Source organism: Chelonoidis abingdonii, chromosome 1, assembly GCF_003597395.2.
Source record: "Chelonoidis abingdonii isolate Lonesome George chromosome 1, CheloAbing_2.0, whole genome shotgun sequence".
In the NCBI taxonomy this organism is placed as follows: domain Eukaryota; kingdom Metazoa; phylum Chordata; order Testudines; family Testudinidae; genus Chelonoidis; species Chelonoidis abingdonii.
The window spans coordinates 69,877,198-69,902,330 of NC_133769.1; the positions used below are offsets into that span (position 1 = coordinate 69,877,198).

Here is a 25,133-nt window from a genome sequence, read left to right on the forward strand (position 1 = left end):
ACCTAGATACTGTTGTGTCTCAGTGTTTACAGACAACACAACGGCCATGTACTACATAAACAAGCAGGGAGGGACATGATCCTCCCCCCTTTGTCGGGAGGCGATCCAACTATGGGACTTTTGCATAGCCCACTCGATAGATCTGGTAGCGTCCTTTCTCCCAGGAGTTCGGAACACTTTGGCAGATCAACTCAGCAGATCCTTCCTATCTCACGAGTTGTCGATTCGCCCAGGCATTATACATTCTATCTTCTGGAAGTGGGGATTTCCCCACATAGATCTCTTCGCTTCCCGCAAGAACAGGAAATGCCAGAGGTTCTGCTCCTTCCAAGGTCTCTCCCGGGGTTCAATCTCAGACGCCTTCCTGATTCCGTGGAAGAGCCAACTACTTTATGCTTTTCCACCATTCCCGTTGGTTCACAAGGTCCTACTAAAGCTCCGCAGGGACAGAGCTTGCCTGATCACGATTCCCCCTGCGTGGCCCAGGCAACACTGGTACACCACGTTGCTCGACCTGTCGGTAGCCAACCCAATCACCCTGCCTCGTCATCCAGACCTCATAACTCAGGACCATGGCAGACTTCACCACCCAGACCTGCAGTCCCTTCACCTCACGGCATGGCTCCTGCGTGGTTAACCCAGTCAGAGTTACGTTGCTCTGCACCAGTGCAAGAAGTATTCCTGGGTAGCAGAAAACCTTCCACTCAGTCTGCATATCTGGCCAAGTGGAAGTGTTTCTCCTGCTGGTGTGAAACGCAAAATGTTACTCCCATTGAGGTCTCGATCCCCACCATTCTGGACTGCCTCTGGTCTCTCAAACATCAGGGCCTAGCAGTATCATCTTTGCGGGTGCACGTGGTGGCCATGTCTACCTTCCACCCAGGAGAAAGTGGCCGTGCCGTGTTTTCACACCCTATGGTTTCCAGGTTCCTCAAGGGCTTGAAGCACCTATACCCCCAAGTACGCCTCCCTGCCCCTACCTGGGACCTCAACCTAGTCTTAAACAGACTGATGTCTCCACCATTCGAGCCATTGGCAAGTTGCTCGCTGCTATACCTGTCCTGGAAGACAGTTTTCCTCATAGCCATTACATCGGCCAGACGAGCCTCTGAGCTTCGGGCACTCATGGTGGACCCACCGTATACAGTCTTTCACAAGGACAAGGTGCAGTTGTGACCATACCCAGCGTTCCTCCCTAAAGTAGTATCGGCCTTCCATACCAGTCAGGACATTTTCCTTCCGGTCTTCTTCCCGAAGCCGCACTCTTCACGACGGGAACAACAATTGCACTCCCTGGATGTCCGTAGGGTGCTCGCATTTTATATCGAAGCCCTTTCGTAAATCGCCCCAACTCTTCGTTGCAGTGGCAGACCAAATGAAGGGCCTACCTGTCTCCTCCCAGAGGATCTCCTCTTGGGTGACGGCGTGCATCCGCACTTGCTATGACTTGGCTCATGTTCCCTCTGGCCGTCTCATCGCACATTCTAGCAGGGCTCAGGCTTCATCTGCTGCCTTCCTGGCCCATGTACCAATCCAGGAAATATGTTTGCGCAGCTACCTGGTCCTCGGTCCACACCTTTGCTTCACATTATGCTCTGGTTCAACAGTCTAGAGATGATGCAGCCTTTGGCTCAGCAGTTTTGCATTCTGCTACATCTCACTCTGATCCCACCGCCTAGGTAAGGTTTGGGAATCACCTAACTGGAATGGATATGAGCAATCATTCGAAGAAGAAAAGAAGGTTACTCACCTTTGTAACTGTTGTTGTTCGAGATGTGTTGCTCATATCCATTCCAAACCCGTGTTGCTCATATCCATTCCAAACCCGCGCCCACTCTTCCCCACTGTCGAGTAGCCAGCAAGAAGTAACTGAGGGGCCGGTTGGGTCCAGGGCGTATATATCCGGCGCCATGGCACGTGGTTGCTAGGGTAAAAATCTTCCGACGAAAAGTGCACGCGGTGCGCGCCAACCTAAACTGGAATGGATATGAGCCAACATCATCTCAATAGAACAACAGTTACAAAGGTGAGTAACAGTCTTTTAACTAACTATAGTGGGATCCATGAGTCTGCCGACTATGTGATAGCATGCTCTGAACAGGTGGCAATTCCTGCTCACTTACATATGTGTTCCACAACAATTGAAGAGGGTTTGCGTTTTCTAATTAATTTTGCCGCTTATGACTTTTTGCCCGTCTATTCTCACTACAACCACTTTATATTTACCTGTGCAGAAAATTAACCTTTTAAAAGTGTAACAGTTCAACGCTTTTAAAAAAAAATTTTTTGTAAACTTGAAAAAAAGGTTTATTTTTTCCTTTTTAAAACTTTTATAGGTGGATGCCCCCAAAAATTTTTCAGGATTTTTAATCCCCATTGAACAATCTCTATGTCGCGACCGAAGCCAAAAAATCTTTCAATCCTGTTAAAGTAAGAATTTTTTTTCCCCCTCCCCATTCCCCTCCCCATGATATTGTTGTTTCAGGCCAAAATAGATGCCGTAATTCTAGGCTTTTTCTTACCAAACAGAAGTTGGTCCAGTTAAAAGATACTACCTTAATCACTTTCTTTCTTTAATATCCTCCAGACCAACATGGCCTCCAAAACATTTTGCATGTCATATAGATATACATATGATCAGAAAATACTGCCACATTAAGTTTTCAGAAAAGGTTACATCTCCTATTCAAAATCCACCGTGGCTGACTCTGAATGGGAAGTCGGGGCCGGACAGATTAGCCTCGCTCAGCCTTTTCTGCCTTATGGTTCTTTTCTAGCTACCAAGGGATAGATTCTCATACTTGCTAACTTGATGCTAGTGTCACTGACACGGAAGGAGTAACATTGATTTACACCAGATGAAAAGTGAATTAGTTGGACTATAGACTCATAGGTCATAAGCGGACCAATATGATCATCTAGTCTGACCTCCTGCACAAGGCCAGGCCACAAAACCCTACCCATACACATTATAACAACCTCCCTAACCATGACTAGTTATTGAAATCCTCAAAATTATGCATCTGAAGACCTCAGCTGCAGAGAATCCTACCAGCAAGCGACCTATGCCCACGCTGCCAGAAGAAGCGCCAAAAACCTCCAGGCGCCTCTAGCCAATCCGCCCATGGAGCGAAAATTCTTCCCGACCCCAAATTATGGCCGATCAAAGCTAAAACCTCTGAGCATGTGCGGCAAGACTCACCAGCTTACACCCAATGAAAGAATTCTCTCAGTAAACTCAGTTCCATCCCGTCCAACATCCCCTCACAGACCATGAGCAAACTTATCTGCCCCGATAATCCAAGATCAATTGCCCCCCAAATTAAACTATGTCCCATCATAAACATCCCACTCATATACTATCAAGCTTTTAGTCTTATAGCACAGATAAGTCTTTATGCCCCCCACTACTTCCCTCGGAAGCTGCTTCCAGAACTTCACTCCCCTCCATGGTTAGAAACCTTCGTCTAATTTCAAGTCTAAACTTCCTAATTATCCAGTTTGCCTACCCATTCGTCCTTTGCCTACATAGTACTAAACTTAAATAATTCCTTTCCCTCCTACCTAACGTTAATCCCCGCATATATTTTATATTAGAGCAAGCATATTCCCCGGAGCCTTCTTTTGGCCAGGCTAAACAAGCCAAGCTCTTTGAGTCTCCTTTCATTAAGGCAGATTTTCCATTCCTCGCGATCATCCTAGCTAGCCCGTCTCTGAACCTGTTCAGCTTCTTAAACATGGGATCACCAGAACTCGCACACAATTATTCCAGGTGGCGTCTCGACCAGCGCCCGTTATATAACGTGCGACTAACACCCTCCTTCTCCTTGCTGGAAATACCTCGCCTCGATGCCATCCTAAAACCGCATTTGCTTTTTTAACAGCCATAATCACATTGGCCGGCCTCATAGTCATCCTTGCTATCAACAATACCCCAACGGTCCTTCTCCTCCTCCGTACTTCCAAACTGATGTGTCCCCACGTATATCTAAAATTTCTTATTGATTAATCCCTAAGTGCCTATGACCTTGCACTTTTCACTATTATATTCATCCTATTACTATTTACTTCCAGTTACAAGGATGTGTCCATGATCTTCCTGTATAGTATCCCGCGTCCTTCTCCGTTGTTAGCAATATCCTCCCCAGCTTTCGAATATCATCCGCCCAAACTTTATTAGCATCATCTCTCCGCTCTTTTGTGCCAAGCCGTCAGTAACAAAAAGGTTAAATAAGATCGGTCCCAAAAACCGATCCTTGGTGGACTCCACTAGGTAACCTCCTTCAGCCTGACAATTCACCCTTCAGTCACGACCCGCTGGAGTTCTCCCTTATAACCAGTTCCTTATCCACTTACAACTTTTCATTATGTCATCCCCATCTCTTTCATCTCTCTCTTTTCCCTAAACTCCTCACTAGTCTTATTAAAGACCGAGGCAAAGTACTTATTTAGATATTGGGCCATGCCTAGGTTATCCTTAACCTCCGTTCCATCCTCAGTGTATAGCGGCCCCACTTCTTCTTTCTTTGTTTTCTTTGTCCATGAAAAAATGTTTGATCAGATCATCATTACATGCAACAGTGGACATGAAAATGCAAATTAGATATAGGTAAAAACAAACAGGAGAGAAATTATGGTTTAGCTAATGTGTTACTGTAGGTTGAATGATATATGATAGTGTCCTAAATTAGCAACAAATACCCATGTATGTCAATGGGCCTACTATCTGTGGCTATTGGTGCAGAAATCATAGAATATCAGGGTTGGAAGGGACCTCAGGAGGTCATCTAGTCCAATCCCCTGCTCAAAGCAGGACCAATCCCAAATAGATTTTTGCCCCAAATCCCTAAATGGCCCCCTCAAGGATTGAGCTCACAACCCTGGGTTTAGCAGGCCTATGCTCAAGCCACTGAGCTATCCCTTCACTTAGTATATGAATGTTACTAAGACCCGAAATATTCCCACTCTTGGTTGGATACTGTACATGACTGACTACATTCACCCCCTAACTGACCTATCTGACAGGATGTTATGATCTATTGGTTAATGTGAGGCTTACATGCTTTGGCCCCTAAGTTGAAAGGTGCCATAAAAGAAGAAAATGTGACATTTTTATAAGATGGGGAGCATTCCACATGTACTGAGGTACCTCTGCTGTCAGCTCAGTATATTAAATCCAGAAAAATGAAGCATATTAATCAGCTTGAGCAAATCTGCAGGACAATTAGAAGTGGTCCAAGTGAGGGTAGTTGTTTGCCTCTTAACTTGTTTCCTTTTTCTGTTTTAGACTTGATCTACCAGCAGACCAGGTAACCAAAGTGACACTGGGAAGGTTACATTTCAGTGAAACAACAGCAAATAACATGAGAAAAAAGGGGAAACCTAATCCTGAACAAAGGTAGTGTGATGGTCCTCTGGGAGCTGGGGCATAAACGGGGAGTGACCTGACTTAAAATGAGGCAGATATACTAAAGTCAGTGAAGGTTTGTGTTGCCAACTCATGATTTTATCCTGAGTTTCATGGTCTTTGAAGTCTTTCTTAAAGACCCAGCTCCTGAATAAAATTGTGTGAGAGTCTGTTTTCATTTTACTACCAAAAAAAATAAAAAAGTTTCTTGTCCTCGTGGTTGCAGCACAAAGCTGGAAAATATCACCCAAGTTATACCTTAACACCTCAGAAACCAGAATGCAAATAAAAAGAAACCTAGATATAGAGTGTAAAAGCTTATTTATCTGTAGCCAATCTCATGAGTTTTCTGTGGGGGGGAGGGGGCTGATTCATGATTTGTTGAATGATTGGAGTTGGAAATACCGAAGTCTTTCTGTTGACTTCAATGAGCATTGGGTCCAAAGAGTATTTAACAGAGAATGAATTAAATGGAGAGTAAGAAGTGTTAATTTTCCTTCCATGCTGCAAAAAAAGTTATGTTTAAAATACAAGATTTAAAATACTGAATAATTTGGCCAGAAAAATAGTGTGACAGTCAGAGTCTGGACCCCAAGGGGAGGGGAAACACGGGACTGGAAGGGTTGTAGGAGTAACCAGGCTGATGGAAGCCTGGGTGAGACCTTTATGTTGGTAGACTGGCTACTGTTGTTAGGGCTCTGAGCTATGGCAGCATACTATTAAGACACCCACAGTTATAAGGCAGGCAGTGACAGAAGCCCTTGCTGGTCAGGGTGGTCTGCCTGTGAAATTATTTCAGCTTTCTTGTTAAATCGTTGAAATTAATTTCATATTAGATACTTCATGCTGGTGGTTGGACTATATGCTGTCAGTCAGGACCAGTCCTATTTATTGTCTGCACATGTCTCTGAAAGGATCATTGTGAGGGTAGGTACACGTTTATTTGAGCCGCATTCTTATTTTCTTTTCACAAGGGAGAATGTCTGGGCTATTGTTGGGCAGTGTGCATTTTATAATTGTTTGTAGTACACATGGTGATTTAGGGATCTTAATATTTTTGAGGGCTTATTGTGAGGCTATAAATAGTTCTGTTTGTCTGTGTGTGTGCATGTGTGAAAGATGGACACATTTTAAGAGGCGCACATATTGAGAAGGGAGTGAGAAGACATACAAAAATATGGGGAATTTTCGAAAGCTCTTGGATTGTTTTTAAATTATGCGCAGCTTGTAATGTACAATAGGCACCTGATACTTTTGAACAATTAAACTTCTGAAAAACTGTGTGTGTGTGTATCACATTTCTGAAAAGGAATTTAGAGTAAGGGATGTCTTTTGCTCTGTCCTTTGAATACAACATTTAGGGCAGATCCAACTGGACCCAATTCTGCTCATTTTTACATATGCAAGGAATCCTTCTAAATAGGATTACCCATGCGAGAAATGTCTACAGGATTGGGCCCACAAGGGGAAGTGTCCCCATGGTTTTTAGAGTGAAGTTCTATTTTCTGAAAAGTAACTCAAAATGGCATCCTGAAATTCCATATTTACTATCTCCTGATTATTTTTGTATCAACTGTGCTCAGTTTACAAATAATAAGTTCTAGCTTCCAGGCCTGCAAACTTTCTGAGATTAGGAGTCAAAAATTTCCCAGTCCATTCCTCATCCCACATGTCAGATATTCTGCAGGCTAATTTATGCCCTTCATGACATCTGTGCAGTCCCATTGCTTTCAGTGGGCTTAATACTGGAACTTAGTAAACAACTGCGTTGATGAGGTGCAAGTTAGGCTAGAACCCTGTCATAAACAGATGGTTAAGAGTTAATGTCTCTTTTACCTGTAAAGGATTAACTAGCTCAGTAAACCTGGAACACCTGACCAGAGGTCCAATCTGGAGACAAGACACTTTCAAATCTCGGTGAAGGGAAGCCTTTGTTTGTGTTTTTTGGGTTTTTCTTTGTTCTCTCTGGGTTCTGAGAGGGACCAGACATGTATACAGACTCTCCAATTTTGTGAAACAGCCTCTTCTGTTCAATTTAGTAAGTACCAGTTAGAAAGGCGGTTTAGTCTTTTGATTGTTTTCTTTATTTGCAAATGTGTATTTTGCTGGAAGGATTGTATCTCTGCTGCAACTTGTATTTGTGGGCGGGGGGAGGATTCTCTCTAGTGTCTATAAGCTGAAAGACCCTGTAACATTTTCCATCTTGATTTTACAGAGGCACTTTTTACTTTTTTTATTTTATTAAAAGCTTTTTTCTTTTTAAGAACCTGATTGATTTTTTTTTTCTATTTCTTGGGTAAGACCCAAGGGGAGGGGGTCTTCACTCACCAGGGAATTGGTGGGAGAAAGGAGAGAAGGGGGGAGGAAAAACCTGATTTCTCTCTCTGTTAGGATCATTAACTCTCTCTCAGGGAGAGTCTGGGAGGGGGAGTGAAGGAGGGGGAAAGGTGAATTTCCTCTATGTTTTAGATTCATGGAGCTTGAATCTGTATAGTCTCTCCATGGTAACCCAGGGAGGGAAAGTCTGGGAGGGGGAAGGAGGGGAATAATCAGCTCCTCCTTGTTTTTAGATCCAAGGAGTTTGGGTCTTGGGGTCCCCAGGGCAGGTTTTGGGGGACCGGCAGTGTACCAGAACGCTATACTTCTGGTTGGTGGCAGCACTATCAGATCTAAGCTAGTAATTAAGCTTAGAGGAGTTCCTGCAGGTACCCCATCTTTTGGACGCTAAGGTTCAGAGTGGGGGTTCATACCTTGACAAACCCACAGCACATGCTGTTGTAATTGTGTTGATTCTGCAGGGTTAAAAGGAGGGAAAAACAGTGAACCTTTTATTTTCTCATTGTATTAAAATTTGACTCTGAATACACAAAAGGAATAGATATGCTAAAAAGAAGCTATTTTTTTTATAATTACCATTGGACTGCACTTTAAAAGGAAAAGTTCATGTTCTCTTTTGTAGAAATATTGAGAATTAAATAAGATGAAAGAGAACTGACGTAGAGCTGAAAAATAATAGATTTTGCAGTTCACTGTCAATGCCAACAAAACAAAAACTGGTTTTCATTGAACTGGAAATTATTTATTTTTTAAGTTTTGATGAATTAAAAAAAATTCTGGTTGAACAAAACATTTTGTTTTGATTTGGAGCATTTGTAAACTTTTTACAAATTTTAAAATAAAATTAAAGGTAATTTCAGACAGAAAAATGGAATCATTTCATTAAAAAAAAGTCAATGAAACATTTGATTTTTTCCTCCATTTTTTTTTCAAAATGGACAACTTAGCAAAATCGATGTGAGTTCACTAAATGTTTGTTTCACTGAATCTGCATTTTTCACTGAAAAAGGTTTTCACGGAAAGATTTCACCCAGCTATAATTACATGTGCCACTGACCTATTATCAGAAACATTTCATGTTTTTCTTTTAAATTACATACCTACTTCTTATATAGTGCTTTTCATCAGTAGATCTCAGAGCTGTAGAAATGAGATCATATACACAGCTATTATAGTTTTGTAGTATTTTTGCTGTGTGATACATGTACTTCATAACAATTTAATAGTTTGTAGTAACTAGGCCTAGATCCTCCCGTTCCCCCTTTAGTGGTGGGTGGAGGGAGGCGTAATTGCTGATTCTGTTAATTTTTGTTATAAATAATTTTTTTTAAATTGCCCAAGTGTTGTGAGCTTGGGCTGGGTGCTTGCTTGTGGGTGATTATAGTATACATTTCTGTAAATCAACTAATGAGGTCTGTGCTACTGTATCTCTCCTGCAGCCTCTGTTTTCAGTCCCCTGCTCCCATGAATAACTCCAGTGCCTGCCTCTGTTAGTGCTCATAGTTTTTACAGGCAGTAGCAGCATGAAACTCATCTGAGTCTTGGCAGTTATTCTGTTGCATAGATTATTTTGAATAGCAGCAGTAAAACTGACTCCAATTCTATAATTTTACTTTGCTGCTGCTTGGTAAAGCAGAGCTGTTGGAGCTGTCTGTTCACAGATTCAGGAAGACAACTTCTTTTTTGCGTCCAATTCACATTTGGATCATTATCTTACAAACCATAAGGGCTAGTATCTTAATTTTTGCTTTAAATGAAAGCTTATGTTCTGCAGAAGTTCATGATTTGGGCTCCCACACCCACCAGGGGAAGCATATCAGATGGCACTAGTGAATGAGAGTAGATTTTTATTTTTATTTTATTTTTTTAGCACTTGTGCCTATGGTGCCAGTCAAATAAATAAATGATTGAATGGACAAAAGTAGAGGACTGAGATTCTAAACAGTGGCAATATCAGTAAAAGGGACTATATCAGTGTTCTGGTCTGATATGTTTGGAATGGAAGGCAGGGTCATGTATATAAAGACATCGCTTACTGCAGCGTGGAAAAACTTACTGAATGCATTGTGATGGGAAAAGCATACACTCTGGTCCTCCATACTGCAGAGTTAAAGATTAAAGAACTACAAACTGAGTAGTGGTTAACAGGCACATCAGATCATGCTCTAATTGTGACAGTTAGAAGTGCACAATTCTCTATATCACAGATGGTATAGCCTTGCGAAAACAGAAGGCCTTATAAACGAGTGCTGAGTTTTTGGCACACTGGTATTTTGCTTAGGTCCACATTTTAATGCCTGAATTCAGTGTTAATTTTTTATTTTTAATAAGGAAATAAACAAAAAAAAAAACCATTAGGATTTTTGTTCATTGAGTTTTTTTCTCTGAGAGCAAGATTACTTTTATTTGATGTGTCTAATGTAAAGTAATAGAGTTCAGACAAAGGACAGTATTTTGTAGAATGTGTGAACATGTTTATTTAGGGGTCCCTCATTGAAAATGCCAGCTGACTTAACTTATGAGTGCAAAAGTTACATGTATTGCAGATGGTGACTTCTCCAGGAACTGCTGTTTTTAAACCTTGCATGTCTCCGGACCTATGCAAATATGTTTGAATATGACGGAAATTTCCATGTCTCAGTTGATATATGAAAGTGGAATTCATCTAGTAGCTTTGATTTGTTGCAACTGCTGTTACAAAGTCAATTTATCTATGCCCACTTTAGTCAGCAATGTTATTACCCATAAAAAAAAAGTTAAGCCACTAGAAAATCTCATTGTTCTATTCTTTTCCTGAGGCATCCTAATAAGGTTTAGGTTGTTTAAAGCACATAGGGGTCTTGGGTTCAATACATTGCTTAATTGTTGTTTTTTTTGTTTTGTTTCTGGAAACACCCACAAGATGCTAAGTGCTTTTCAGACATAAAAGAAGACCGAGTCTCAGTCACAAAGAGCTTATATTCTAAAAGACACAAGCAGGCAAAGGGAAGAGGAAATTGGTACAATGTTGTTGTTAAAGTAGCACTTCAGAGCCCTAATCCTGGACCTGGACCTCATTGTGCTGGATGCTGGACAAATACAGAATAAAAAGATAGTCCTTGCCCCAACCAGCTCACAATAAAGTAGTAGTAATTGGTCACTTCAAATAATATAGTTGTGGGATAGTTTTGTAAATATAAAAGTTATTCCTAGGTACCCACAACATGGACAACAATGTACCTTCAGTCTGATTTACAGTCCAGAGTGCATGCATGTTGGGAATGCAGTATGCATGAATTCAAGCCCAAACCCACCTCTGATGTGTTCAGCATGGACCTCGGACAAAATACAGGGAAAGTTTCTGAAAATGGATAAAAAAAGAAGATAAATCTGTATGTTCAATAGGTTTTTTTAGGGAATGGGGAGCCTTTCAAGTCAGATATGTTAAAATCTGCCTTTTTTTCTCTTGTCCAATGTCCAGTCCTTAGTGAGCTAGTAGGCCAGAAGACAGTTTGTTGGCAAATCAGAAATGATTCTGAGGTCTGATCACAAACCTAGTTACTTGAAATGCTTTGAAGTTGACCATCTTCCTTAAGGTTATAGTAAAATATAATACAAGAAAAGGCTTTGTGGCCACTGAAAATGTTCTAAGTGGGAAATATTTCTTTAGAGGTTATCCATTCTGATTTGTCAAAAAAGTTCAAAAATGTAGTTTAAATGTGGAAGGTTTGTATGGCATTTCATATTCCTTTGGTAAATTGAATAAAGCAATAGTAAATCCATGCTACTGTGTTTTTGACTGTAACACATTTTTTAGGCATCTAACCCTGGGCAGTTTGAGAATGACAGTGATGTGTTGTGGCAGCGAGGACATGTTCCAGAGACTGTAGTCTGTCATGGTCGAGTAGGAATTAACACAGATGCACCAGATGAAGCACTGGTTGTCTGTGGAAATGTAAAAGTGATGGGGACAGTTATGCATCCATCTGACAGTCGAGCAAAACAGAATATCCAGGAGGTAAGTGCTGTGGACCTTTTAAGGCATTTACGTTTACACCACAGTGCATGTATGAATTATCATTCTGACACACATGAAGTAGATTCTGTTATCTTAGACACATTGGAATGTTGGTCTTAGGAAAATGAATGCATTGCTGTGCGTTATGGAGCCATCCTGTCTGAACTGGGGGGGACTTTGAACTTGGATAAGGATGTGTGTCTGTAAATGAAGTGGTTTGATTGAAATGTAACTGAGAATACAAGTAAAAATAACAGCTGGTTAATGATGAATTGGGAGATGTCAGACAGCAGCTGTGTCATGCTAGTTAAACGGTTGACGTGACTCTGATCCTTAATATTGGAACATGTAAAACCTGGTCTTTGTGCAATTAGGTTGACCCAACTGAGCAGCTGAGAAGAATAGCTCAAATGAGGTTGGTTGAGTATGACTATAAGCCTGAATTTGCATCTGTAATGGGAATAAACAGTACCCACGAAACAGGTATTCAATCAACTCTCCTTCTGTTCTAGTGTCTCTCATTTTTTATTTGTATGTTGTATCATAATGATTAATTCCCTGGCATTTCAACCTCATTTTTAGGATCCTAAGGCCTCTTGCAGTGTTTTTCGTTTAAAACTGGTGAGAGTATGTGGGTATCTGATTATGTGTGTATATGTCTCCATTTTAGTAGGTGCAATCAGCTGACATTGTCCATGCTTGGTCTCAGTCCAAAAGGGGTGCATCTTTTTAAAAGCTTTAGCCAAATTGTTTTCACCATTTTTGTATATTTGAGCATTGAAAACATAAATCCATATGATTTACCATGGTACCAAGGAGCCCTCATCATAGACCAGGATCTCGTTGTGCTACATGCTGCCATACACATGTGGGCTGAAAATTTGCGCTTAAAACAAAACAAAAATGTCTATTGAGTCTATTGAGATTTGGCTTCTTTGGTAAATCTTGTGGAGCTCTAAGGTCCAAGACAGGTTGAATACCTTCATGTCTCTTTTCCTTTGTCTATAAGTGATAAGTAACAGTCAGCATGGATTTGTGAAGAACAAATCATGTCAAATCAACCTAATAGCTTCCTTTGATGTGGTAACAAGGCTTGTGGATGGGGTGATGGTGTGGCGGGAGGGAAGTGGTAGATGTGGTATATCTTGACTTTAGTAAAGCTTTTGATATTGACCTGCATGACCTTCTTATAAACAAACTAGAGAAATACAACCTAGAGGGAGCTACTGTAAGGTAGGTGCATAACTGGTTGGAAAACCATTACATAAGAACATAAAAGTGGCCATACTGAGTCAGACCAAAGGTCCATCTAGCCCACTATCCTATCTTCCTACAGTGACCAATGCCAGGTGCCCCAGAGGGAATGAACAGAAGAGGAAATCATCAAATGATCCATCCCCTTTCGCCACTCCAGCTTTGGCAAAGTTTGCAGATGATGCCAGCCAGCTGGGAGGGGTTGCAAAGTGTTTGAAGGATATTATTAAAATTCAAATGCTCTGGACAAAACCAGGGAAATGGTTGAAGTAAATAAGGTGAAATTCAATAAGGACAAATGCAAGACTCCACATAGAAAGGAGGAATCTACATACATACAAAATGGGAATGACTGCCTAGGAGGGAGTGATCACAAGTTAAATATGAATCAACATGTACACTGTTGCGCCAAAAAAAAAAAAAAGAGGAAACATCATTCTGGGAAGTATCAGCAGAGGTATTGTAAGCAAGACGTAAGAAATAATTCTTCTGCTCTACTTGCACTGATTAGAGCTTAACTGGAGTATTGTTCCAGTTCTGACACCACATTCAGGAAAGATGTGGACAAATTGGAGAAAGTCCAGAGAAGAGCGACAAAATGATTAAAGGTCTAGAAGACATGACCTAGAGGGAAGATTGAAAAAACTGAGTTTATTTAGTTTGGAGAAGGGAAGACTAAGGGGGACATGACAACAATTTTCAGGTACATAAAAGGTTGTTACAAAGAGGAGGAGAAAATTTTTTTCTCCTTAACTCTGAGGATAGGACAGAGCAATGGGCTTAAATTTCAGCAAGGGAGTTTAAGTGTGGACATTAGGAAAACTTTCTAATTGTCAGGGTGGTTAAGCACGGAATAAATTGCCTAGACGAGGTTGTGGAATCTGTCAGTGGGATTTTTTAGAGCAGGTTAGACAAACACCTGTCAGGATGTCTAGAGAAACTTGGTCCTGCATGAATGCAGGGAACTGGACTAGGTGACCTCTCGAGGTCCCTTCCAGTCCTATGGTTCGATGTCTGACTTCTCTTGGTTATTTTTCTTTAGTACTTATAATTGTTTTGCTATTCCTTTCCTTTTTTTCCATGTTTTCTTCCCCTTCTTCCTCAATGTCGCTTTGAATCCATAGCGTATATTTTTACCCTCTGTAACCTCTGTGTTTGCTGTTTCTTCTTTCCATCCACTCTGTCCATCTGCTTTGTAAATTGCACGATTCGCAGGGGCAAAGAAAATGCAGGCCTGTTATTTACCAGGCTGCACGTGCAACAGACTTAATAGGTAAGAGATGCAAGGAGAGTAGGGTCACGAGCAAACTGCAGACACACACACAACTAAAATTAATCAATTTTAAATGTTATTGGAGATAGTTACAAGGGTAAGGAGCAGCTTATGATTAGCTAATAGAGTAGAAACAAAACCTAAACACCAATGCCTAAATATCTACTAACAATATTTAAAACAAATGCAGCATTTAGTATAACTGAACTTAAATACAAACCAACGCATCACGACCGGCAACGTAGAAGCTCTATTGAAACACGTGACTGAGAGAGAGACTTCGAGGTGATCAGGCCGGTTACGGGGGTACACGGGATACCGGGATCGTTTTCCTTCCTCTCCCCCCTGCACATGGCAGGGCGACCTAAAATACTTTACTATGACATCAAGAGTGTCATAGGGGCGGGGCCCAAAACCCTGTGTGTGTTCGCCTCTGATTGGCACAAGAAATGTTTACACCAAAAATAGGGGCAAGCAGGTGCCAAAAGGTGAGGTAATGCATATTGTTGTAGAATGCGTTCAGCACTGAATGACAAAGGAAGAGGCCAGGGCAATACCGGTATGGCAAGTTCTACAGGATGCAGACAGGAACTCATCTTAACATGCTTCTCTCCACTTCCCACACTATATGGAACCAAATGGGAAGAGAAATGTTTCACATCACTGTCTTCTCCCTACCCCTTATATGCTCTTCAACTTAGGTGTAGCAAATAACAAATTGAGAAGAGCAGATAACTTGTGATTATTATTTGTACTGCAGGAGCACATGCAGACCTCAGACAGAATCAGGACCCACTGTGCTAGGGACTGTCCAAAACATATAGTAAATTACAGCCTCCTGCTCCAAATGGCTTGCAAATCTAAATAACAAGAAGGAAACAAGTTGAAGGAGAAGGAGCTTCCTCATAGCCAGAAGGATGTTACCTATTACTCCTTCTCATAATACAAGAACAAGAAGATAGTCAATGAATTGAAAGGGCAGCAAATCTGCATGATCATCTGGGGGCGATGAGTTCCATAGGCTACTGTAGAGGCCAAGAACCGGGGAATTTTATAAACAATTAGACATTTATATTGACAACTGGCACATTACCTTGGATGAGATTAAAAATTAAGGATAAAAGCTCTCTTGTTTAAGGGAATAAGGCAGCCTCTAGCTGAAGGGGAGGTTAGGAGAAAGGTTATTCCAAAATTGTTAGTTCTGGGGTTTCTTGTACTTCCCTTAAGCATCTGATTATGGCCAATGTCAGAAACACAGGAAATTGGGCTAGGGACCCAGCTGGTCTGTCCTATAGAGCAAATTCTATTTTTCTAATTGAGCCATCCAGTAAAGAATATATATCGGTAGAAGCAGATAGTAGTTCTAGATAAGAGAGTGTGTGGTTTAGAATGGTGAAGACTAAAATAATAAAAACCTGTAACTAGAGCTGCTTGAAAATTTTCTGAGGCAATGTTTCTCCATTAGAAAATGCTATATTGTCAAAATTGAAACATTTTGTAGAAACATGCCTAGATATGGGAAAAACAAGCAAACGAGAAAGAAGTATTCTGAACAAGATTATTTTTCTTTCAATTTTTAATTTTATAATTAGATAATATAAAATACAAAGTCAAAACTGGAATAGAACATTTAGATTTTATCAAATGTTTTGATTGACCTATAACAACAAAAATAATAATTAACATATTTTGAATTTTGGTTCTCAGGAAATTTTTGTTCCATTTTGGAATTGGAAAAAAAATTAAAATAGCAGAATCTCTTTCAAAAAGGAAAATCTGGTTTCTGCACAGTTCAACATGTAACTTTTAGGATAGACACATTACGGAGAATGCAAATTACAATCGGACAGTAACAAAGAGTCCTGTGGCACTTTATAGACTAACAGATGTATTGGAGCATAAGCTTTCGTGGGTGAATACCCACTTCATCAGATGCAATCTGAGAATAAATGATGATGTGTTTTTTAACACTAGTTTTCATTATTTTGCAAACAGGAATAATAGCCCAGGAGGTGAAACAGCTTTTACCAACAGCTGTAAAAGAATTTGGAGATATTATCTGTGAAAATGGAGAAAAAGTAGAGAATTTCCTCATGGTTGATAAGGTACATTATTGGTTTACTGCCATTCACTTATACAGTGCTATGGTACTGGACATGAAACTAAGACAAGCATTTGCTACTGAATTTTTTCAAAAATGCGAAGTGCTTTTTTGCCCAGAATCAGCCACATAAATTTTGGCATTCAGAACTACTTTGTTTTCCTTTGGAGAAAGGAAGCTCTGTTCTTCAGCCATATTTTATTTTATTAGTCCAGCTGTAGGACTTGGTGAAGACCCTGGCTGTCTAGTAAATCAAGTTCAGTTTAATTTTTGGCTGATCAGCAAAAATCAATTCCCTTTTACTTAATAATTTGATAATGTGCTGCAGAAACATTTTATGGGTCTTGAGGCAAAATGCATTAAAAAGGAAATTACAATTAAAGCAAGTTGCAAGTAAATAGTTGATCTGGATTCTTTCAATACCTGTCTATGTTAGTCACTTGTGGTTTCTGGTGTCTAATTCAAAATTGCTGCCTTCAGTTCACATTAAGGAGTCATGTGAAGAGGTCTATGTGGACAGTAAGGGCCTGATCCTGCATGATGTGGCATGCTTGCGGACCCCTACCCCCACGTGGAGCCCCATTGAAGTCAGTGGGGTTCAACATAGGTGCAGGAGTCTGCCCACATGGAGCTAATATTCAGGCCAGAACCTAATATGCTCCTGCCTGTCAGGGAAATCTTAGTCAGCCAAGAGAGTGAAATCTCATCACACGAACTTGATCACTAATTATTAAGGCTCAAAAATAAGTAAGAAACTTCAGCTGGGCCACATATTTTGTTTTTGTCAAGATGCAATGTCAGTCTTTCAAATTTGAATTGATCTCCCTCAATAGGTATTTGACTTAAGAGTTTTTTCTAATTAATTGAAATCTCAGTATAATATGTTAATTGAGAGATACTTAAAATGAAGCGTTGTCATGTAATATTTGAATAGAGATGTCTTAAGATTGGCTGTTCAAGCTCTACTGGTATCACAACAAAAGTCTTTTGCATCAGAAACTTTGGATTCATTTAATGGCACCTAAGAAGAATTAAGCACTTGTGGTATTTTACTTCTCAAACTGGTAACTTTCTTATTCTAATTCTGTTGCTTTACACAAAATGTAAAAGCTAATTCTGTGTGTGATGTGTGAAATTTCTCTCTGACTATGATCATAACTTCAAAATCCTACAATATGAAATGTGTGTGGTATACAGAGAAATTAACATGCTTTAATGATGAAGATAATGCTGTTAGGTTTGTACTAGATAGTGTCCTGCTATATTCTGATTTGTTGTGTTTCATAAATGTGTAGTCATAAGCTGAATGTTGAATAGTCACAGAACAGTCACCCTTAGAAATTAGTGTAATCTCTCACAGCCTCTAGAGTGACAATATCAAAAAGCAGATCTTACTGTAGAAGATGCTTATGTTATCATAGATAAAGATTATAGATTTGTTCGCATAAACCTGGGATTTGAGCAAAACTTGATTTAACAGGAAAAATTCTGCCAAAGTGAAATGAAAATTAGTAGGGGGAAGAGAACACTTATACCTATTGGTTGTAGTTATATTTGGTCTGAACGTCAGCATGGCTATTATCCCATATTCATTGTTAAGTATGTCATTTCAATTTTTTGTTCTATATTTTACCGAAACCTCAGATTGTGTGTACGGAATCCTACCTACCATTAATCAAACCCACCCAGATTAATGATCACCCATATGAAAGATCCATCAGGATTATGAAATATTTAGTATTACACTTCACCTATATCAGGTTTAGAGTAGCAGCCTTCTTAGCCTGTATCCACAAAAAGAACAGGCGTACTTGTGGCACCTTAGAGACAAACGAATTTATTAGAGCATAAGCTTTCATGGGCTACAACCAACTTCATTGGATGTATGCAGTGGAAAATACAGTAAGAATACACACACACACACACACACACACACACACACACACACACACACAGAACATGAAACAATGGGTGTTGTTATACACACTATAAGGAGAGGAGTACTTGTGGCACCTTAGAGACTAACAAGTTTGAGCATAATTGGTTAGTCTCTAAGGTGCCACAAGTACTCCTGTTGTTTTTGCGGATACAGACTAACATGGCTGCTACTATAAGGAGAGTGATCAGTTAAGGTGAGGTATTATCAACAGGAGAGAAAAAGAACTGCTTTTTGAAAGTGGCCCATTTCTAGCAATTGACAAGAAGATGTGAGGAACTGGGTGTGTGTGTATGGGGAAATAAGCATGAGGAAATAGTTTTACTTTGTTTCACCTATTTATATATCATATTAGGAAATGAGTTTACAAAGAGAAACTTTGAAAACAAGCTCTTCTTGCCTATGCTGTGGTACATATAAATGAAGCATGTGTCAAACTCTTGTGATAGTGGTACCTGTATGCTCTTTACCTATATTCATGAATAGTGCTGGGCAAAATTGTTTGTCTAAAACAGTTTTTCAGTGAAAAATGTGGATTCAGTGACACTGAAACATTTAGCAAACTTGTGTCATGAGCAACTTCAGTTTTCTAAAGGACCATGCAAAGAGGAGAGGAGGCAGAAAATTCTCTCTGATTCCTATTAATTGTGGCTTAAGTTCTTATGTTCCTTCCTCACAGTGGTGATGGAAGCTGTAAGAAGTTTCATTCTTGTCCTTCACTGTGTTTGTGAAGTTCAGGCCAGGCTGGGAAATTCAGACCACTCAATACTCTCCCCTCCATGACAGGCTAGAGCATGTTCCACTGTTCCATTCCATTTGCCACTTGAAAAGTATTCAATTTATTTTGCAGAATAAGATTGTATCTGAACTAGTTTGCCTGCTTCTGTGGAAGCAACAAGGAGAAGATGAACACACAGGGCCGGCGCTTCCATTTAGGTGACTTAGGTGGTCGCCTAGGGCGCTAGGATTTGGGGGGGCAGCATTTTGCAACCATCGGCGGCAATTCGGCAGCGGGAGGGTCCTTCCGAACTCCAGGTTTTCAGCGGCAATTCTGCGGCAGGTCCTCCACTCGCTCCAGGACCCGCCGCTGAAGTGCCCCGAAGACCGAGAGCGCAGAAGGACCCCCTGCCACAGAATTGCAGCCAACAACCAGAAGCACGGAAGGACCCCCGCCTAGGGCGCCAAAAACCCTGGCGCTGCTCCTGTGGACACACCATCTTCACTGGTGGAGTTTCAACTAGTTTGGTGTTCAGGTGAAGCTGTGGGCTACGACCTCATACCTTGTGAAAACTGGGAGGGGATGTTCTAGCTTTACTATTGAAATGAATTGTTAATGCATTTGCTCTATTAGTTCAAGATGCCAACAGCTTGTGAGTGATTGGTTGGCCCTTGGTCAAAAGCCATTGTTTAACGTTAGTGAGGGCACCAGTCTAACTACTGCTCTACACCAAATGTTCCTATTTTAGCAATGTTCATGGCAAGGCAGCTGCATCTTCACCTGGATTTTCTAACTTCCTGGATTCCTAACCATCTGCTTTACAGCTGTGTCACAGACCTGGCTGGAGTCTCCTTTCCAGCCACCAGCTGGACTCCTGTAAGGGGAATCCACACTTCTATGTCCTTGAATCCCCAGGTGGTCTAAGTCTGACCTGAACAGAGTCCAGCCGCCGCCCTAATCTTTGGGTCCCTAGGCACATCTCCGAGTACAGACCTGTAGTCTAACGCTCCCTCCTGAGAGCTGGAATGCTCTGGTGAGCTGCCTAGCCATTCTGGGTGCAAGGCCAACCCTTCAGACTCACCTGTGCTTAAACACATCCTGTCCCAGATATCCATACCAGGAGTGTGAAGCTTCTGGTTTAGAGTTTAATCCCCTGTGGAGAAGTGAAGTAGTTGTGAAGCAGTTAACATGCAGAAATCCCTTCGCCCTCCCTGAATCTCTGCAGTCTTCCCATCTTTAGTTTCTTCCCATCTCTCTGGCCTGGTGTACGCTGTGAGTTTAGTTTGAATTTAGCAGCGTTAAATCGAATTAACCCTGCACCCATCCACACAATGAAGCCATTTACTTCAACATAAGGGGCTCTTAAAATCGATTTATGTACTCCTCCCAGACGAGGGGAGTAGTGCCGAAATCGACGTAGCCATTTCGAATTAGGGTTAGAGTGGCCACAATTTGACGGTATTGGCCTCCGGGCGGTATCCCACAGTGCACCATTGTGACTACTCTGGACAGCAATCTGAACTCGGATGCACTGGCCAGGTAGACAGGAGAAGCCCTGTGAACTTTTGAATTTCATTTCCTGTTTGCCCAGCGTGGAGAGCACAGGTGATCACGCAGAGCTGATCAGCACAGGTAACCATGCAGTCCGAGAATCGAAAAAGAACACCAGCATGGACTGTACGGGAGGTAGTAGATCTGATTGCTATATGGGGAGAGGATTCTGTGCTAGCAGAACTACGTTCCAAAAGACGAAATGCCAAAACATTTGAAAAAATCTCCAAGGCCATGATGGAGAGAGGCCACAATAGGGACTCACTACAGTGCCGCGTGAAAGTTAAGGAGCTCAGGCAAGCCTCCCAGAAAACCAAAGAAGCAAACGGAAGGTCCAGGGCAGAGCCGCAGACATGCCACTTCTACGCTGAGCTGCATGCATTTCTAGGGGGGCATGCCACCACTACCCAAACCCTGAACATGGATTCCGAGGAGAGGGTAATCTCAGCCATGGCTCAGGATTTTATGGACGGGGAAGATGAGGAGGAGGATGACAATGACGACGAGCTTGCGGAAAGCACACAGGACTGTTCTCCCCAACAATCGAGCTCTTTTTCTCAGCCTCACTGAAGTACCCTCTGAAGGCATTATCCCAGACCATGAAGCCGTGGAAGGGACCTCTGGTGAGTGTACCTTTTGTAAATATAAAACATGGTTTAAAAGCAAACGTTTTTAATGATTAATTTGCCCTGAGGACTTGGGATGCATTCACGGCCAGTACAGCTACTGGAAAAGTCTGTTAAAGTGTCTGGGGATGGAACAGAAATCCTCCAGGGATATCTCCATGAAGCTCTCCTGGAGGTACTCCGAAAGCCTTTCCAGAAGGTTTCTGGACAGTGCATGGTAGGACACTTGACCACGCCATGCTAGGAGCAAGTAATCTGGTCTCCGTGTTTGCCAGCATTCAAACAACATCCTTTCTTTACCTCACTGTGTTATCCTCAGGAGAGTGATACTGTTCATGGTAGCCTGGTTGAAATATGGGAATTTAATTAAGGGGTCAGAGGTGGCCATTCCTACTGGGCTGTTTGCCTGTGGCTGAAAAGAAATCCTTCCCTGCAGTTAGCCGGGGCGGGGTGGGGGGCGGAATTGGCTCTGAACTTCTTGCGTTTGGCTAGCAGGGATCTTCCCTGATACCAGCCACGCAGTGGGGGGAGGGATAAAGCGATCATCCCAGAGAATTGGATGTGGGGGGTTAGTTTGGTTTCTGCTGCTGCACGTTAACAGGAAAATCGCAGCGCTCAATGGGCTTTGCTTGGTATGTGGGAAAGGAAGGCAGTGCTTTTATGAAGGCTGCAGAAGTCAAAAGACAATGGCTTACCACGGCCGCATGCAAGCTGAATTCTGTTGCCCGGACCTGCATCTGTGATCTCTAACACCAAAGCCGCAGGCACTCATTGTTAAGATGCAAAATGTGACCTTGTATTGAAATCACATGTGCTATGTAATGTGAATAGTGTTGCTCACCGTGAAAGAGTATAACCATTGTTCTGTAAAATGTATCTTTTTAAATATTCTCTCCCTTTTTTCCTCTCTCCTGCAGCTGCAAATTTTTCAAGCCTCTCTCCTCTGTCTTGAAGGCTAGCTCAGATAAAGTGGTGGAAAAAAAAGATGCGAGACGAAATGTTCTCTGAAATCATGGAATCGACCCACAATGAAAGAGCTCATCTGAATGAGTGGAAGGACACGATATCAAAGTACAGGAAAGATGCCAGTGAATGTGAGGACATGAGGGACCAACGTGAGGACAGGAGAGATGCTTGAGATGAGAGGTGGCAGCAGGAAGATCAGAGGAGGCATGATGCAAAGCTGGGGCTGCTGCGTGATCAAACTGACATGCTCTGGCATCTGGTGGAACTTCAGGAGCGGCAGCAGGATCAAGAGTGCCGCTGCAGCCTCTGTATAATCGCCCTCCCACCTCCCCAAGTTCCATAGCCTCCTCACCCAGATGTGTAAGAACTCAGGGGGGAGGCTCTGTGCCACCAGCCCACTCCACCCCAGTGGACAGCCCAAGCAAAAGGCTGTCATTATTTTGAACTTTTGAAGTGGCCTTTTCCTTCCCTTCTATCCTCCTTCCAAACCCCACCCAGGCTACTTTGTCAGTTCTCTCCCTCTTTTTGTAATCAATTAATAAAGAATACATGATTTTTAAACGATATCGACTTTATTTCCTTAGAAAGCAAGCTGTGATTGAAGGGGGAGGGTGGGTTGCTTACAGGGAATGAGTCAGTCAAAGGGACGGGTTTTCATCAAGGAGAAACAAACAGAGCTTTCACACCGTAGCCTGGCCAGTCATGAAACTGGTTTTCAAAGCTTCTCTGATGCGCACCGCTTCCTGGTGTGCTCTTCTAATTGCCCTGGTGTCTGGTTGCACGTAATCAGTGGCCAGGTGATTTGTCTCAGCCTCCCACCCCACCGTAAAGGTCTCCCCCTTACTGTCACAGAGATTGTGGAGCACACAGCAAGCAGCAATAACAATGGGTATATTGGTTTGGCTGCGGTCTGAGAGAGTCAGTAACCTGCGCCAGCATCCCTTTAAACGTCCAAATGCACATTCTACCACCGTTCTGCACTTGCTCAGCCTGTAGTTGAACAGCTCCTGACTACTGTCCAGGCTGCCTGTGTATGGCTTAATGAGCCCTGGCATTAAGGGGTTGGCTGGGTCCCCGAGGATAACTATAGGCATTTCAACATCCCCAACTGTTATTTTCTGGTCTGGGAAGTAAATCCCTTGCTGTAGCTGTTTAAACAGATTAAACAGATGACACACTGTCATGAACCCTTCCTGGACATCCCATGTTGATGTTGGTGAAAATGTCCCCTGTGATCTACCAGGGCTTGCAGGACCATTGAAAAGTACCCCTTGCGGTTTATGTACTGGGGGCCTTGGTGCTCCGGTGCCAAGATAGGGATATGGGTTCTATCTATCGCTCCACCACAGTTAGGGAATCCCATTGCAGCAAAGCCATCCACTATGACCTGCACATTTTCCAGAGTGACTACCTTTTGTAGCAGCAGCTCAGCGATTACTTTGGCTATTTGCATCACAGCAGCCCCCACAGTAGATTTTCCCACTCCAAACTGATTCCCGATGGGTAGCTGTATTGCTTTGCAAGCTTTCACAGGGCTATCACCACTTGCTTTTCAACTGTGAGGGCTGCTCTCATCTTGGTATTCTGGCACTTCGGGGCAGGGGAAAGCAAGTCACAAAGTTCGATGAAAGTGCCCTTACGCATGTGAATGTTTCACAGCCACTGGGAATCATCCCACACCTGCAACACTATGTGGTCCCACCAATTTGTGCTTGTTTCCCAGACCCAGAATCAGCGTTCCACGGCTAGAACCTGCCCTATTACCAGCATGATCTCCAAAGCACCAAGACCCGCGGTTTGAGAGAATTCTGTGTCCATGTCCTCATCACTCTCATTGCCGCCGCCTCCTCACCTGGTTTTTCAGGTCCTGGTTCAGCATAGACTGCACGATAATGCGCGAGGTGTTTACAATGTTCATGGCTGCTGTCTTGAGCTGAGCGGGCTCCATGCTTGCCATGGTATGGCGTCTGCACAGTTCAGCCAGGAAAAAAGGTGCAAAATAGTTGTCTACCATTGCTTTTATGGAGGGAGGGGTGAGGCTGTACCCAGAACCACCAGCGACAATGTTTTTTGCCCCATCAGGCATTGGGATCTCAACCCAGAATTCCAATGAGTGGGGGAGACTGTGGGAACTATGGGATAGCTACCCACAGTGCAACTCTCCAGAAGTCGACACTAGCCTCGGTATATGGATGCACACTGCTGAATTAGTGTGGCTGCATGCACTCTACTTTATACAATCAGTTGCCCAAAATCGATTTCTGTAAAATCGGAATAATCTCGTAGTGTAGACATACCCTCTGTCTCTAGCTCCCTCGCTTTCCCTCTGGCCCCTGCACTATCCATTGTCCTTCCCCTGTGTCTTCCCCATTGTTCTGCACTCTCTGCAAATCTCTTGAGCGCCAAACAGTTTTCCTTCTGCTCTATTTTTCTCTCTGGGTTTTTCCTCTCCCTAATATTTCCTCTCCGGCCTTCATCCTTTCCACCATCCTACTTATGTCCCTCACTACACACTTTACTTCCCTTGACTCTCACTTTGAGTTCTTCTTCTATCCGAGGGGCACTCCTAAAACTCTTCCTTTCCCCTGTTTTTCTCTTCTTACAGAACTAGATAAGTTGATGGAGGATAGGTCCATCAATGGTTATTAGAATCATAGAATATCAGGGTTGGAAGGGACCTCAGGAGGTCATCTAGTCTACCTCCCTGCTCAAAGGAGGACCAGTCCCCAGACGGATTTTTACCCCAGTTCCCTAAAGGGCCCTCAAGGATTGAACTCACAACCCTGGGTTTAGCAGGCCAATGCTCAAACTACTGAGCTATCCCTCACCCACCCCTAGGGTTACCAGACATCCCAATAAAATTGGGACCGTCCCGATATTTGGGTGGTTGTCCTGATACTTTGCTCTGCCAGCAGCACTCAGCTTTTTTTTATTTTATTTTATTTTATTTTTGATCTGGTGGTGGAC

At 42.3% G+C, this 25,133-nt stretch overlaps 1 protein-coding gene across 1 annotated transcript in view; it reads left to right on the top strand.

Moving 5' to 3' along the window:
* MYRFL (myelin regulatory factor like) overlaps positions 1 to 25,133 on the top strand; it is a 77,719-nt gene that overhangs the window by 30,247 nt on the left and 22,339 nt on the right. Inside the window, exons 10-15 of the mRNA XM_075063463.1 lie at positions 2,337 to 2,412; positions 5,272 to 5,398; positions 6,244 to 6,334; positions 11,541 to 11,741; positions 12,116 to 12,224; positions 16,264 to 16,373. Coding sequence (XP_074919564.1) covers positions 2,337 to 2,412; positions 5,272 to 5,398; positions 6,244 to 6,334; positions 11,541 to 11,741; positions 12,116 to 12,224; positions 16,264 to 16,373 — 714 coding nt within the window. The remainder of the gene's footprint in view (positions 1 to 2,336; positions 2,413 to 5,271; positions 5,399 to 6,243; positions 6,335 to 11,540; positions 11,742 to 12,115; positions 12,225 to 16,263; positions 16,374 to 25,133) is intronic.